The following is an 18,225-nucleotide window of genomic DNA, read 5'->3' as shown; positions in this document are numbered from 1 at the left end:
TTTTCATTCACTTAGAGCTGTTACACACTGCATGAAAGGTAATATTCAAAAATCCATAATAGGGGCACTTTAAAATTAATTATGGTAGCACTGAAACTAAAACAAGTTAACCAAAGTATGCAAAAAGTCATAAGTATTTACAATCGGTCTCCACAAAGTATACAGTGGTGTGAAAAAGTGTTGGCCCCCTTCCAGATTTCTTATTTTTTTGCATGTTTGTCACACTTTAATGTTTCAGATCATCAAACAAATTTAAATATTACACAAACAACACTTTTTCACACCACTGTATATGCCATACTGATACTTCCTTCTTCCTTTCAGGTTTTCTGAACACTATGTAACATGCAAATGAAAAACATGTGGTCTTCAGTCATTCTAACAGGGCTGCAATTAAAATGACTTTGACACATTAATTGATTAATCTGTTCATTAATAACATATCTATGTAGGCTATGCTATAAATTATGTGCAAATAAGGGTTAAAATACATTCTAAACAACAAAACAACTGATTGCTTACCATTTTTAAAGAAGTCAAATTAAAGCTTAAAAAAGCAAAGGCTAAATGTTAATTGGCACGAGGCAGGAGGAATGCACATATTCACTCATCTGAACATAATCTTACAATACATTTTACTACTGCTCTATTAAAAATACCATTTCTTGTGTTACATATAGAATTTTAGGTCACTTTATTTTAAGGTTCAATTCTCGCCATTAACAAACCATTAACTACAACTTTTTCCTCAAACTCCTAATTTGCTGCTTATTAATAGTGAATAAGGTAGCTGGTAAGTTTAGGTATTGGGTAGGATTAATGAAGAATATGGTCATGCAGAACGTGCTTTATAAGTACTAATAAACAACCAATATGTTAGGCATGTTAATTAGCAAATGGTTAATAGTGAGAATTGGTCCCTATACTAAAATTTTAAACCTACATCAAATCTCTCACAAGAGATATATTTTATCGATTAGTTGTTGCAGCGTTACATCTTATAGTTTAATTGCATGGTTTACACCCTCTGTTGTACTAAGTCAACATACTCATATGTATAATATTTTTATGTGTAATAACTGCATAATAATTCATAGTGACTTTAAATGGCATAATGACTAGGGTTGGGAATCGAAAATCGATCCCAATTCCAGAATCGGATACTTGTAGTCAAATTAAAATTTCGATTCCGCCTATCGATTCCTATGCACTTTTTTTTTTCTTTTTCCCATCTGTGAGGACCTGACCTAGCGATCTGCCAGGACCTTGCTCGCTTATCTAAGTGCTCCAAAGTTTGGCTACATTTGCGATCAGAAGCCAAAAAAGCCAAGTATAAGATGTGATAGCTAAACATGTTGCAAGAGGCGTCACCACCAACATGACATAGCACTTTAATTTAATAGATCGTTAAAGATCGTGAACGCGATTCAAACACCAACGTGATTCTATTCTATGATTCGTCTGTTTCACTGCTCAACCTTTGACGTGTGCAATCAATGTTGTGATCACTTGGTTCGTCCGTGCAGCGTACGATCACACCAGTGTGATTTGAACATTTAAATCGGTGTTCGCGCTGCCATTGACCTAAAGAGAGCTGCTGTCATCTGTCATGAATGAAACAGCCTCACAATCTTTTCAACCACACAGTATCATTATTTCGGTTACAAACATTCAAATCACAGAAGTACTGGGATAAAGGTTTATAGTTTAGATAAAAACTCTGATGTGTATGGTAGCGATTAAAAGAGTAAATCACCTTTTGAAAGTAATTTGACACTTCAAATGAAGATTTATCAATTACACACTTACACCAGTAGGTGGCGAAAAGGGGCTGTTAAAATGTATTTGTCTTTGAATCGTACAAGAGATTCGTCCAGTAATGAAACAATTACATCTTGAGTGAGTCATTGAATCATTCATTCATAAATTACATGTGATTATGTTTAGTTGTCTAATGTTTTTTCTTCAGAATCATGAGAGAACCACAACTTCCATTGGGGGGGGGGACAACAACTAAATTTATCCAGAATCATTCAGTTCCATTTTGCACACAAACAGTTCTTAAAGAGTCCAGCTTTTATGTAGCCTGTTGATTTTTGTTCATGGTATTCAGCTGCAACTAAATGGTTTGCAAAAAAGAGACACAGGATAAATGTTTGCTATCATTATTTAATCACATTGGAATCAAAATTGGGAATCGATAAGCAGAATCGGAATCTGAATTGATAAAATTCAAACGATACCCAACCCTAATAATGACATACCACTAAAGCTAAAGTAATTAATGCATTAAAAAAATTCAACCTCCTACACTTGTTTGCATGTCACAGTGGTGCTTTTTAAAATATTTTTGTACTGTAAGTGCCATTAATTACCTACACATTACGTCTGCACTTGAAGTACCCACCACTCATTTCAGAAGCTTTTTTTTTTGGAAGCAGGCCATGTGTCAGTAGTGTAGCATATTATGTTATCTGAAATGTTATTACAGTTGCATACAGTAGTTGCATAATGCATTCCATTTCAAAGACAATTTTTCAAAAAGCAGAAAAAAAAAAACACACAGGCTCTCAACATGTGTTTTGAACCCGGAGTTCTCAAACATGACATGATTGAATAAACGCAATATATCCACCATTATTATGGTCCAGTAGATACAATGCTGTGTCAACAAACAGCTCAAAGTCGATTGTTTCAAACATGCTGAATGGAACATGCAGGCCACATAACATGCTTTATGGCACATTCCTGCACGTTATCACAACGTCAGATTTTGGCACATGTTATCTTTGACACGATAGAGGAAATGGTAATAAAGAAAGATTACAGGTCAGTGTTTATCAGTATTCAGTGCTAATGACAACTAAATTAACTTAAGTGATTGCTACACTGTTTTTTGTGAACTCTATAACAAAGACATGATATATTTCTCCTTAAAAGGTAGGGTAGGCGATTTCAGCGAGGCTAGCAATAGCAAGCTAGCTTTGAAAGCATAAGATACCACCCTCCCTGCAAAATCACTCTCCAAAGCCACGCCTCTTGCAAAACACATGAACGCGAGTTAACCAGAGGCTAACCAGCGACACGATGAGTGACGGTGTTGGTGGAGCATTGATGCAACGCTGTCAGGTTACCTCATGTCTCATTCCCTGCGGAGAATAAATTACCGTACAAAGCGCATAATATTACAATAATGACGCCTTTCAGTCTCGCTCTGATTTCATGACTTCGTGAACAGGGTGTGCAAAAGTATGATAATACATTCGTTGACAGGCAGGTAGGACAGCATATCATAGTCCTCGGACCGAGGGATATGATTGGACGAACATTTTATGGTCCTACACCTTCCACAGATGATATAAATACTAGGGCTGGTACGCGATTAAAATTTTTAATCTAATTAATTACATGATGTGGCGATTCATTAATTGCACATCAAATTTGGCTGAGAAATTACTCCCAAAAGATAATTTAAAGTCATTGTTGTGTAAAGCATCAAACAGACATTACAAAAAGTAGCTTCAGCAAGAAATATTTTGTTTGATAAAATGTATTACATATAGTCTTTTGGACCATGAGGGTGAGTAAATGATGACACAATTGTCATTTTTGGGTGGGTGAACTATACCTTTAATAATTAATTTTATTATTATTTCTATGGAAATATTTAATTATTTCTTTAATGAAATGGTAAATAAAAAACTAAAACTGCCAGAGAGTGGTGGTAAATGTCTTAATGATTAAGTCATCGAGTCATTTATTCATTAATTTGAGTCGTTCATTTGATGGCTTACTTTGAAAAGCTTGTTCGACTTGAAGCGAATCATCACCATCAGATCGATCGGTGTGGACATCAAAGTACTGCAAGAGCGATTAGAGAGCAGACAGCTCCTTATGCTTTTGAACCGCTCTCGCGGTCCTTTTTGATGTCATACACCGATCGATCTGTGGAGCTCTGCTTCAAATCCAACGCATCTATGGCCAATGGTTCAACGCACCAAATAGTTCACTCAATTCGTTCAAAACCTGCATTAAGAAACTAAATGCCGATGTGTGTTGCATGGAGACGGAGACGAGCAGTTCTGCTTCGTCTTTATATTTTAGTTGGCAAAATTGAGCAAAACAGACAACACTGCGTCTAAAATAACACAATATTAACTTCTTACTTACTGAACTGTTGTATAAGATCAGTATCACATTTACATTCGTGTGATATTGCACTTAGCCTATTGCTTGTGTGATATTGCTTAACTATATGATGTAAATATGAGACAAAAACTCAAACAGGGGCATTTTTGCCCCATATCTTAAATTTTACGGACAACTATGTTCTCTATAGCTCCATCTATAGCCGAGTTGTTGCCCTGCCTCATATTTGTCATCAATCGACTTTATGAAATGTCAGATGACCCACATAGGTCTGGGCGGGGCAAGTGCGTTAAATGCGTTAATTTTAACGCGTTATTTTTCACCGTAATTAATTAATCTAATTAACGTGTTAAATTACCAGCCCTAAAAAATACACAAATACATTTAGACCACTTAACTTAGTGATTGCTATCGGGATGTGAAGAGACTTTCAACCAGCATTACAAAAAATGTTTTTGAACCACATCACCTTAGCCTGCCTTTAACATTTTCTATCTCTAGAAATGACAAATGGAACTACAGGAAGAGTAAATGGAAAAATGCTCATGCAGTTCTCAATAAAAGAATTAGCCGTGACTCACCCAGCTCCCTGGACACTGGAGATACGGCTGCGTTCTCCCCGATCTTAGATACAGCATCAAAGTACTGCTTACCAGCCAGAACCATGGCTGCAAAACAAGGATAAGAATATATGTTATTATACTAAGGGGGAATCGTGCAAGATTTGTGTTTCATTTTCTATGCTCACACAACATGCCACATATTCACTAGGTTTTCTAGTGATAGTATACAGTATTGTCATTAATAATTAGGGTTGCAAAAAGGTGGAAAATTTCCAGTAAATTTCGGAAACAAAATTTCTGATTTTTTTGGAATATTTCAGAGATTTTTGGAAAGTTTTCGGAAATTTACCAGAAATTTTCCACCCCTTTGCAACCCTACTAATAATATAATGACTGTCCCTACTTGGCTTAATAACAGAAATGTTAACTCTTGCGTTGATCAAAAAAAAGGCTTTCTAATGTCTTCCAAATACTTTTGAGTATAATATTATAATTATTTCATTCCATCAGTCTTCATTCCATTTGTCTCATTTGTTATCAGCGAAATATAAAAAAGTAATTCAAAAGCAGCTAGGAGGAGATATTTGGATGGAGCACAACACTACGCCCATGTCTCCAGACATGTTTTTAATACCTGACTTACCACTGGGTTTATGGCAGAAGATCTGGAGCCAAAACACAGTGCCCAAACAACAATGGTTTTATGAGCACGCTTAATCAAGAGAGCTACTGTCTGCAAGACCTGTAGATTGCTGGCAGCTACTCAGAGGGCAAATTCGACAAACCTCTTCAGTCAGTCCAGGAACAACAAGCTGTATAAGAGGTGATGTGTTTAGTCTGTGAGTTTGGTTATTACAGTACATCTTGCCCTCTTTCTAAAGCAGCAATCCGTTTGTTCAAGATGTGATGAAACCTACCCTTTGTTCAGAAGACCTACTTTTTCCAGATTGACAAGTAACTACATAAGAAATCTGAGGAAAGGGTTACGTGGGAGTGAGGGATGTTACAAAAAGAAAAAAAGTGAACTCAATGCTCCATCCTTCCCTTCATAATTCATCTGGATGTCATTTTGCATGTGTAAATCATTAAGTTAAGTCTACCCTCCATTTAGATTTAATTTGATTGCCATTACAAAGTTAAGTTGGACTGATGTTTATCTACCCAGAAAAAGAGGAGATGTTGATATTGCATGTGTCATTATTTCCTGTCTGTAATTGATAATAAATATTTTAAACGGATTTGACAAATTAATCTTGGGCTTATCACACCTCATTATTCAAAGTTGATCACACCACATTTTTCCTCCATGTTGTGCAATCTTGATGTGTATACATAGCTGCCATTAACAATCTGCTCTCTAGATATCGGCATGGGCCATTAAAAATAGTGGTCGACCGATATATTGCCTATAGGTTTGGGTATCGTTTTTGGGTTTTTTTCTCGATACCGGTGCCAAATCTATACTTTTAAAACATGATACGTATTAAAATAAATAAATAAATACAAATTCCCCCCAAAAGATTATGGATTGGCGGGGTTTGTGGGCAGGGCTTCACCTAACAACTGGCTGCGTTGTGTCACATGACAAGCATGACGCATCGCCATGGAAACAATAAGGCGATACATTCTAAAATAATGGTTGCCAAAAAAAACTCACGCTGGGGGCTCAGCTAGAATATTTTAAACTCATGTGCGAAAGGGTTAAGCATGTTTAGCTTAGTTAACGAAAGGCTACCTGCTGCCATCAGAGCAAGTGTAATTACTGCATTCACGCACTCCTCGGTTGCTCTCATTTCTCGAGTTGTGCTTTTAAGTCGGAATGCGAAAACAACATGGACACGCTCATTACTACAAAGATGTGTTGGATTTGTATTATTAGAGCTTTCAGACTTGAGTTGACGTGCATTTTCTCAGTCAGGAAATTATTTTTCACGTGCGGTGCCAGTGATGATGCTTCTTACGTCCGTTTCGGGAGAACCTGAGGACAAATATTTCAATCGATCGCTCGGGCATAGCACCGAAATCTGCGTTCGGATTCGGTTCTAGTACATACCGGTTACATAGGTACCGGTGCCATATTGGTACCGGGTTTCGGTACCCAACCCTAATCGCCAAGGCTAATATTTGGCATTTTTCAAATATCGGCATCAGTCGATAAGTTTTCCTGTTTGGCCGATGCGTTTGAGGCGGGACTTTTATTTTGATGGCGTGATGGCTTCTCCCTCTTGTTCGCCTTCGTCGTTAACAGTTCTGTCTAATATGGACAGAAGTCTGTCTAATAATCCGATAGAATGGTTAAACAAAGGAATTAAAATGTATACAAAAAGTATTATAACGATTGCCTTTATATTATTAGTAATAGAAAGGCAAACATTAGAATACTTTCTTATTTGCCGTCAGCATTCAGCAAATACGCATTTATATAATTTAAAAAAATCTTTGAATGACTAATGAACACTTAATTTCCCAAAGCTTGCAAACTTAGTCGGATCCAGTTGTGAGATCTTGTGAAGTGTGCATGTGACCTGCATGATCGTGTGTTCTCGGGTGACGGTCGGTCCGTGTGAATTGAATGTGGACAGGAGGGGAGTTCAGCTTCACTGGAGACACGCGATCGACAAACTTTAAACTAGTGATTTGCCCACTGCCATATTCATGTCATTTCCACTGTGTGCTGTATGTAAAATGAGTGTTACCATGGCTTTATTTGAAAAAAAAATATGATTCCCAATGCACACAAACTTCCCAGAATAATGAGTGCCCTGTTGGTTACAGTGTTTACTTCTTTTTTTTTTTTTATTATTATATTTTTTATTAAATATTTATTTATTTGTGAAAAATACTTTGTCATCTAAAGTATAAGTATGTTTATTTAACACATTTACTTTTTAATCCATTTTCAAATGACTTCAAATTTCTTAAACATTAAAATAAATACAATTATATCAGCTTTATATCGGCCACCCTGCTTTCCAAGATATCGGCATCGGTCGTCAAAAAAACAATTTCGGTCGACCACTAATTAAAAACCTAGTATTTATCATCAATCACTAATAAAAATAGATTATAGCGACTCGCAAATACCAAATGCTTCATAAAGCAATGCAGCCTTACAATTGACAGTGGCTAAAAATGTGTAATAATGCTTTATTATGCTTTAGAATTATGCTTTATTAGTTATTAAAACGTTTCTTTAAATTACATTATGGGCTTTATTATGCTTGTTCTAATAGTAAGGATATGAAAAGGTGAGGCTCACCTGAAACCGCTTTCTCGTAGCTCTTTCCCAGGTTTGTGAGGTTACGCAACCCGGGGTTGAATTGTTCCATAACATTCTGAGAAGAGGGATTTCAAACAGAGGAAATGGTTAAAATGTTGGCATGAGCAATCATGATGTAATCAGTCGCAATCTTGACATTGTGTGGACGGAGATGGTTCCGTTCATGAAACAACCTCTTTAGTGCCATTTTAAAGTGTCTGTGCATGTACTGTGCATGCAGGGTTACATCAAAAGTGGCCTGAGTTACCTGATTTGAAAGTGTAAAATGCTTCTGCTTCAGGCCATAACAACATATTCAAGTATGCTCTTGTAATTCTAGGTGATGAATATGGAGATGTGATATCTACCCAACCCTAAAGAGACCAAAAGTAACCATTTCATATAAGAAAGAAAGACCTAACATTCAATACAGTGGCTGTTAGAAAGGAAATCCCACCTTTTTGCTTTAATGGTATACAGTATTATAGTGACACACCATAATGTTTTATATATGTTTCGGCCTTTGTTTTGGCCACGGAAGCATGGTAGCGGGCTTTGTTTTGAACGCACTTCATTCCATGAAATGCTTACTCTTTCTTCTCATTTATTCAGGTAAATAATTGACCAACAAAAAAACATTAAAATTAAGATACAAATTATACCAAACGAAACTCATTCGAAAAAAGGGATTCTACAAACAAAAACGTACGAAGTGGTCCAAAAATTATGTCTGACCCACTTCCTTTCTTCTGGCGTTCTGCCATCCAATTCACCACGCCCTTATGACGTTTACAATTTTCTTGATTAGAAAATTTAACTAAACAAAACACAAACAAATAATATTTAAACATAAATAATATAAAATAAAAATACTTTCTTAAATGGCTACAACAATATATGTATTTTATTTGTTTAAAAATAATTTTTTGGGTTATTTACCAAATACTAAATCCAAAATTAAAGTTAATTTAGCCAAAAATTGAAAGTAAAATATTGGTAAATAAAATTGGGTAATTGGACTGTGTATGCTGTTCAGAGATATATCAAACCAGTAATAATAAAAAAAAAAGTTATTTGAGCTACCTCTTGATATTTCAGCCAAACAAATTTTGCATCATTGTTGGTCATCAGAGAAGCACTAATTAAACGTCACAAATTTAGTCAGTGAAACCCTCAAAACTACATTTTGACAGAAATTAATTTCATTATTATTTTATTTTTAAAAAAATTTTTGCACCACTTGGCTGAATATTTCTTTGTTGATGAACTTTTGGTGCATCACCAGTATATTATTAAATTATTTTTTTGATAGCGATGTTGCTTCTAGGTTTACTCTAGAATGTACATGCACATTAGTTAGATCAATGTGTGTAATAAGACCTAAAGAAGCAATTTGTAGGCAGAATGTTTTGGTGATTTGACATGTTATTGGAATGTAATCCTTTGTACATGGGAGTTGTACTTAGAAAATAGCTGCCTGCGGCCATTACCAAGATGGCCGCCAAATGACTTGCCTAAAGTAACTAATGTCTTACTAATAGTATTATACACCTAATATGCTAATTAGTTAATTCCAATGGTAATTTATAAATTCACAGATATCTTTACTTGTGGGCAGCACTCTTTCAATATGGGTCTGTTTGGATTTGAGCCAGTCATCTGCATAACCTGTGAGAAAGAAATAATCCATTCTTGAGTTGATCCACTCGACTCTTCCAGGATACTTTCTGTAGATGTTCTCACAGGTTGCACATCTCAGGGGTAGAGGTACTGTGCCCGTTTCTCCTCTCTGTCAGGACCGAATAAGATCTTGAATTGAAATTCATATGCGTGCCTCTCAGTGTTAGTATTGGGAGTCGAGAGACAGGCTGGTGGTGACATCAGGTGAATGACAAAGTTTGGGAGAATCAAGTTCGAACTCGAGTCGAGAACTACAGGAAACTCTACTGCTTTTCACAACAAGATCAGTTACTGAGCAACAACACCATGCGTTTTAATTGTTGCCAGTACTGCATCAGTTCCTGGTTTCTTCAAAGGATAAAGGAGGCAGAGATTTGAATGAGTCACTAGTGAACACTTGGGCTTGGTCATATTTACTGAACTTCAAGCGGCATTTGTGTTCTTACTTCATGCTTACTAATCCTCAATTCATGAAGACATCCCACTCCCTGACACGTATCGAACCACCTGAGACTGTATGACAGGAGGCACAGCTGATATTATACTGGAATTAAACTACCGTATTGGCCCGAATATAAGACGACCCTGATTATAAGACGACCCCTCTTTTTCCAGATGTACCTTTTGGAAAAAGGCTTTTTAAAAACCAAATCTTGTTTTTTCTCAGTAAAACACATTTTGTCTTCAATTATTTTCATATTGCATATTTTTCCTATTTTAATTTTTGTTTTGAAAGTATGGTAAAACTGGTAAACTGTACCAACAATCACATTTAAAAAATATACACTTTTTGATATACCATTAAAAAAAACAAAAAAACAGGTAGCCCATCTGAATTATGACATTTAGGCTATCCATCTAATAGTAGTCTACCAAAATCTTATTAACAGTAGAAGTTAAATCTTACTGTAGTCTTCAAATCTGGGTTTTGTCTTGCGTTTTAAAATCACAAAGGGAGTTTGGTCCCATCAGGCTAACGTGATCGTCACGACTCATGCATCTGTAAGGTTTTCTTGTTCTTTTGTTTTTACTCGCGATCTTTACAACACGCATTACATGACTTATTTCATGGCACACTCGTTTTATGCGTATTTGGTGCCACCTATTGTTGTTGGTATATTATTGACATGTCAAAGTCTAGACCCTGAATATAAGACGACCGCGTTTTTTCAGATGTATCTCCAAGAAAAAAAACATTGTCTTATATTCGGGTCGATACGGTATATTGGAATGACGCACTCATGGACACATATGACGTGTGGGAGCCAATCAAAGCATTCATTCAGTGGCACAGTTATACTGTAAAATTAGTGTACCTCAAACTAACTGTAATCTTGTAACTTGTAATGTCTGTCATCATGCTGTTAAAAAGAAAGAAAGTTTATGAGACTTTGAGTCCTAAATACTAAAAACTACATGTTTGTTCAAAAGAATTCCCTCTTATGTTGGCCGAACTAGTCAAAAACAGTAGTCTGAACCAAGAATTTCAGACTGCATAATTTGAATGTTAAGGGTTTGTGAGTTCCCAGAATGCACTGCACGGCATCATGAATAAATGATGCATTTACTGTTAGAATTCTGTTTCACTGTTTGCTGACTTTTGATTTTTTTTAATTATTGTTAGTTATTTGTTGTGATGTTAAGAGCTCTTTTTACATTTGTTGACTCACACTATTCTTTAGTATTGTTTGTCAAGTGTTGGGGTCTGTCCAACTTTTAAAACTATTTTAAAAGTACCTTGCACTGTAAGATGATTGCTCCCTTGTTCACTTCACATATTAAATGTCCTATTAAAAACAATATAGCTACCAAAATTATCAATTTATCTGTACTAACTGAAAATGAGCTTAACTCGATAAATGTATTTGCCTTAATGGTTAATTTGTTGGCTGAATGTGAATGTTGCATTTAGTAAACTAACAAATTCAAATTGACAAAACTAAGAAATGTTACAATTATTAAGACAATAGTTGAGAGAACTTTTAACTTTTAAAAAATAACTTTTAAATTAGGCTAATCATTTCTTTTTTACGATGTGGGATCTATGTCTCTACAAGGAAAGTTAGGGTGTATTCACACCGGTCTTGTTTGGTTCGATTGAATCAAACTCAAGTTCGTTTCCCCTCTTGGTGCGGACCTTTTTGGCAGGTGTGAATACAGCAATCGCACTCTGGTGCGGCCCAAACAACCGCACCGAGATCCAGCTGAAGAGGTGGTCTCGGTCCGCTTCCAAACAAACTCTGGTACGGTTCGTTTAAGGTGTGAATATGACCCGACCTCGATCCGACCTAATTGCAGAAATCACGCTCAGAAACAGACAACTTACCCATATAGTGCTGTTTTTGCGTTTCAATGGCTTAAATCACTTGTTTTTAAACCACAATGCTTAAAAACACACGCAAATGATGAGTTTGCACAGCAACGTGACATGAGTGTGCTAAACAGGCTAAAGTTTGCTGCAAAAATTATCATGACTATGTTGGGGGAAAATAGTAAAGAGATATTTGAATTATTTACTAATAAATGAGTGTTTTAAGAGTCAGTGTTGCAATGAAGTTGATGATCCTGACTCGCCATCTCATCATTGGATGCACCTTTAGAAATAAATTCATCTCGAGATGGCAAGCGCATCCGATTTGTTTTCTTTATTTTACAATAGCATGTTTTCTTGATCTTGTGAGTGCACACAAATAAAAATAGACCCTTTACAGTTCCGAACGATGTATTATTTTTACCTTTATGAGCAAAAATTACGGCGTATTTAATTTATTTCCACTGATGCCCTGAAGCGTGCTTCAGCTTCCATTCTCCGCACAAACGAGTGGATATGCACCTAATAGCGCATATTTATATAGGTTAAATGTTTAAACTAACATTGTGATATGCTTTAAGTATTACATTTATTTATTTATTTCCCGGCAAGTCATAATTACAACATAGTATGACATTGTCTCATATGATGTTTATAAGTTTCTTCATATTGCGTTAGTATCTGATAACACTAAGGCCCAATCCCAATTCTACCCCTTAGTCCTTCCCCTGTCTCAATTTTCTTTTGGTTGGAGGGGTAGGGCCAGACAGCCCTTCAAACGAAGATTTTTCGGGAACACACTTCAAACGAAGAGGTATGAATTCTCAGAGTAAACCGGCTTCAGGGGCAACATGGCTGCCCGAGCGAACAAAAAGACACAAATGTAAGCATTTTTGGCATTAAAAAAAGATTTTGTGCGTGTGTCAGTAAGCAGCGCTATAATATAGAACGGTAATTAAAGGCTCTAATGCACACCAGCATAGGTGTGTATATTGTAGGAGCTAGACGACGTGTGACGGCATAGTAGTGGTGTCCCAATTCTTAGGGGAATATTTTCACCCCTACCCCTTGACACTCTGTTTCAAGGGACAAGGGGAAGGGGTAGGCGAAGGGGCAGTGTTGCCAATTTAGCGACTTTGTTGCTAGATTTAGCGACTTTTCAGACCCCTTGGCGACTTTTTTTTCCAAAAAAGCGACTAGCGATAAATCTAGCGACTTCTTGGACAAACCTTAGCTCCTCTCTGTAATCGCTGGTACTGACGCAATGGCGCGAGGTCAGCGCGCACGCTCCTCCCTCTCTCTATGCATCTGCTCTGTACAACTAGCGGCTGAGAGGAGCAGCGCCTTCAGTTAAAATAGATGTTGCTTCTCTAATTTTACATGCAAATATAGCCGAAACCACAGCACAGGAATTGTCTGTGTCTTGTCTTTTCTTATGTGCATTTCATTAGACGATGGCTCAAATATAAAGCAGGATTTTTGTGCAGATTAACGTCTTGGAAGGGAGAGCTGGTTATGTAGTCTTAAAGGGCCGCATTTCAGTCACTATTTCATATTTATTCTGTTGTCTGACAACAGAAACAGTAATATATATAAATGAAAACAGTTTTATTGAGAACTTGGCTGCATTCAAATACAGTATGTGAGCACCGAGAGACAAACAAATGTAAAAGGCAACAGACGCGATGTCATCTGGCGACATTTGGCGACTTTTCAAACTGGTTTTAGCTACTTTTTATTGAACGAAGTTGGCAACACTGGGAAGGGGTATAAAATAGAATTAGGATTGGGCCTAAATCAGTAAAAGAATAAAACTTGCACTACGAAAGATCTCCCTGATAAGCCTGTTTTTGCACTTCCTGTTGTCCCTGCCCGAGAACTTCTGTCCAATGAATGGATGACCTTAGCACACGTGGGGTTTTGTTTACCATTTCTCCACTTGCAAAACAGGGCAGTGTGAAAGCGAACCGCACCAAACAAACAACTAAATCAACATTGTATTTGGTCCGGACCAAAGCAAGTGAACTAGCGGACTTTCCTGGTGTGAATACACACACCCTAACTCAATATCAGTAAACCACCCGAGTGAATGTCACAAAAAAAAAAAAGTCAAGAACAAGCCCAGGTCATATTCCACTCCAAAAACATAAGGAAGAACATTATATGCATTAAAAATGAAATGGTATTTTTTACGATTATGACATGTGAATTACAGAAGAAACAAATTAATGTATCATCAGGTTTTATATATATATATATATATATATATATATATAACATTATATGCATTAAAAATGAAATGGTATTTTTTACGATTATGACATGTGAATTACAGAAGAAACAAATTAATGTATCATCAGGTTTTATATATATATATATATATGTGTGTGTGTGTGTGTGTGTGTGTGTATGTATGTATGTAATTTATTTATTTATATATATACACTAGGGTTGGGCCGGTATCTCTCTCATATATATATATATATATACACACACACACACACACACACACACACACATATACATACACACACACACATACGTATATGTGACCTTAACATGTTAACAAATTGGTTGTGCCGGTTTTTTTGTTTTTTTTGAGGAAATAAAGCATGATTCACACAAGGGTTGAGTGATAATACATTCTCATGAGGCAAAAAAAAAAGGAGTATCAGTATACTTGTGTCCAAATCCCTGGATCTGAATCTGGGATTCATATCCGACTCATTTGGGTGTGTCAACATATCAAAAGAGCCATTTGTGCTCTCCGGTAAAGACCCACCTGTGGCTCAACGACAACCCGAGACTTGAATAACCTGAAGAGAATCGTGTCCGTCTTTTTCAACTTTACCAGCTTAAACATAAAATGGCCTTTTCTACGTAATAGCCTACAGTTTGACCGAAAGTTTCCTGACCAGGTTGAAAGTTTCCTAACCAGAAAAATGACCGGCTCAATCCAGAAATCTCCAAACTGTCAACCTGTGCTCGATGAAATTTCTCCATGGGTGGATGTCAACGCTTAACCTAGCCACTGTACTCTCAACAGGTGAATAATGCTCGCGTTTTCTCGTGAGCAAGTGTGGTTTTTCTCACCTTGTAAGTGCTCTCGGTCAGTTTATTCACCTCGTCCGGATCGCGAGACATTCCTCTGCCCCTCTCGCGATGAGCTCGCGCACTCAGATGTCGTTAATTCGGATCGCCAAAAACTCCCAAATAACCCAGACAGCACGCTTATCGCCTCCCTCAAGCCCTCATAGCAAGACGGCCGTCTGTAGAGCCGTGTTATAGATTTCCTAAAGAAAGCGACCGCAGTCTTGCTCAATACCGGCTGCTAGAGTTGAGCTGAGAGAGGCTTTGCTTCAAACTTATGAGCGCGTGAATGTGAGGATCTGAGTCAGGGGCGGGAAAGATAAGGTGAGGTGTGCGACGTCACTCACGGTCCGCGCTGACAGGTGCACACTTGGAAAGAAACAAGATAAATGCTGCCATCTGCCGATTATGGTCCTTATTACCAAACATTTATCTTAAAAAGTAAATATAATTTATTTTTTCAAACTCTGTAGTACAAACATTTCTTGGTAATCTATTCCTGTTATCTTCATGACCGCTTTCATCTGTTTACATGTGGGCTGCCCGTTTCTGCTACCAGAGTGTGCATTTAAAGTGCCAGCAAAACACTTTTTTAAGCAGTTTATAAATTAGACTGTTCTTGTAATAATATAATTTACATTTGAAATGTATCTGTTTAATTTTATGTGTTTTTAATGTATTTATTTTATTTTTCTTAAATAGCGGGACTGGCTAGTAGTTGGACGGGGCCAAAAAAAAAGCTGCAGGGACAATATCGGACGTGGCACAGACTGCAGCTTGTGGGACGTCAGCACTACAGTCGGACTTGGCACAGACTGTTGTTTGCAGGACGTTAGTGGCACAGACTGCAGCTTGTGGGACGTCAGCACTACAGTCGGATGTTGCACAGACTGTAGTTTGTGGGACGTCAGTGGCACAGACTGCAGCTTGTGGGACGTCAGCACTACAGTCGGATGTTGCACAGACTGTAGTTTGTGGGACGTCAGTGGCACAGACTGCAGCTTGTGGGACGTCAGCACTACAGTCGGATGTTGCACAGACTGTAGTTTGTGGGACGTCAGTGGCACAGACTGCAGCTTGTGGGACGTCAGCAGTACAGTCGGACGTGGCACAGACTGTAGTTTGCGGGATGTCAATGGCACAGACTGTAACTTGTGGGACATCAACACTCAAGTCAGGTGTAACTTGAACTGGAGTTTCAAGGTGACCACTGATAGGTTCATCCAGTGATAGGCCTACAGTCAAGTCACCATTGACTTTTCGATCTAAAGGGAGAAATGAGCCAAAAGCCAATATGAGCCAAACGATTGTTTTATTTAAATAATATTTATGTGACTTGATTTGATCTTGATTTTCAGATCTTCCTTTCAGCCATTAAATTAGGTGTCATGTCAACACACTGAATTAAAATTTCACGTAATGTAATTAATATTCACTGAATTAAAATTCACCTTGTGAGGAAATGAGTTTCCGTTTTTGTGTAAATGCGTTAAAGTAAATGTCCTGTATCTTGTCAAGTTTGTTTCTGAATTCTGCAGTATAATTTAGTCTATAATATATGCTTTTTCATGTTTGTTTTATTGTGTTGTATTTAGTTACAGCCATTATAAAACTGAACAGAAGCTGTGCTCCTTAAAGGGGTCCTATTATGCTTTTTCACTTTTTCAACTTTAGTTAGTCTGTAATGTTGCTGTTTGAGCATAAAAAAGATCTGCAAAGTTACAAAGCTCAAAGTCCACTTCAAAAGGAGATATTTTATTTAGCAGAAATCACTTTTCAAAAACTACAATGAACAACTCATTTGGACTACGACACATATTTTCCGGGATTTGTGATATCATAAATATCAACGAATGGGACGAGACCTCGTTGAGCTGCACTAGAGAAGGCAACGAGTGTTATCACACACATATGTCAGAGACACGCTAGCTTTCCCAAGGCAGACGAACTTAGAGTGGTTACAATCCTTTACTGTGGTCTCCAAAAAACATTTACATATAAAAGTGTAGAGATCTGTGCAGTCTCAAGTAAAAGGAGTTACATGTTCTCATAACATGGACATAACATTTACCATCAGTACTCCTGACAGGTGGTTCATCACTCTGCTCCACTTTTTCATCTTGACTTGAGTCGGAGTTGTTGACATTTTTTCTTTCTCTCTGAATTAAAGCAATTACTCCCAGTAAGGTAAACAGTACCATTTTGAAAGAGTAACAACCGTAGGCTGCAAAATGTGCAAAAGGAGAAAGGCTTATATATTACATAGCTAAAAAAATATTTTTCTTCAAACATAATTTTATTGGTGTCACCCATAGGGACTTCTATTTTTTCAGCTCTTAATATGCCTAGACTATGTGTAAATCCAAACTTTAAATTCACTGCCATTGTAAATTCACTGTTCAGCCTCTTAAGGGGCGAAAGATTAGCTCACCGGTGCTCTTGAACTTCGTTTCCATGACGACCAAGTCGCTCAAACCCAGCTGCATCTCAGCCATCGGCAAAGACCTCTCATTAAATTTTAAAATTACATCTCGCCTTCATCAAGCAATGTACATTTTCATATGGTATCTAAATTATTCTTTTACATTCGATTTATAATTTGCTGCGTTTATCATTTTGAGTGTTATCCGTGGCTTTTCATAGTTTTACAATTATGTATGTTGATGAAGTTCTATCATTTTAATAACTGTGTTGAATGTTAAAACCATTAATGGGTTAGTTCACCATAAAAAAGTCAATTCTGTCATCATTTAGCTACTCACCCCCGTCATTCCAAAACTGTGTCTTTCTTCAGTGGAACATATTTTGAAGATAAATGCTAAATGCTAAATTGCTATAATATATATAGCTGAATGCTTTTAATTATACTATTTATTTCTCTCCAATATCTGGCATGCGTATGAATATGTATGCGTTTCTATTTCCTACCACAAGAGGCCACCACAATCCCGAATAAAGACTGCATTTACATGAGACAGTGCATGACATTGACAAGAAATGTTAACAGATTTATTGTCACTCTTATGTTTGTGGCATTTTATGATGTTCCTTTAAATGGTTAAGATATATGTAAATATACAAACTAAAATAACTGTAGATTAAGAGCCAGATGCAGCAATGCTTTCACATTAAAGTTAATATTATATAATATGTTTACACTGCATCAACAACAT

At 36.9% G+C, this 18,225-nt stretch overlaps 1 protein-coding gene across 2 annotated transcripts in view; it reads right to left on the bottom strand.

The window, feature by feature from the left end:
• Window positions 1-15,352, bottom strand: part of baiap2l1b (BAR/IMD domain containing adaptor protein 2 like 1b) — a 79,140-nt gene extending 63,788 nt beyond the window's left edge. Inside the window, exons 1-3 of one of the 2 annotated variants that reach the window (XM_016229491.1) lie at window positions 15,056-15,352; window positions 7,972-8,047; window positions 4,731-4,817 (exon numbers count right to left, since the gene is read on the bottom strand). In XM_016229491.1, the coding sequence (XP_016084977.1) occupies window positions 4,731-4,817; window positions 7,972-8,047; window positions 15,056-15,106 (214 nt within the window). In that variant the 5' untranslated portion in view covers window positions 15,107-15,352. The remainder of the gene's footprint in view (window positions 1-4,730; window positions 4,818-7,971; window positions 8,048-15,055) is intronic. The other variant, XM_016229492.1, reaches the window with a different exon arrangement.
• Window positions 15,353-18,225: the final 2,873 nt, after the last annotated feature.

The sequence above is a fragment of the Sinocyclocheilus grahami genome, unplaced genomic scaffold, assembly GCF_001515645.1.
Source record: "Sinocyclocheilus grahami isolate Dianchi unplaced genomic scaffold, SAMN03320097.WGS_v1.1 scaffold353.1, whole genome shotgun sequence".
Classification (NCBI taxonomy): Eukaryota; Metazoa; Chordata; class Actinopteri; order Cypriniformes; family Cyprinidae; genus Sinocyclocheilus; species Sinocyclocheilus grahami.
Note: the sequence above shows the minus strand (reverse complement) of the source record. Positions and strands in the feature narration are given on the sequence as shown.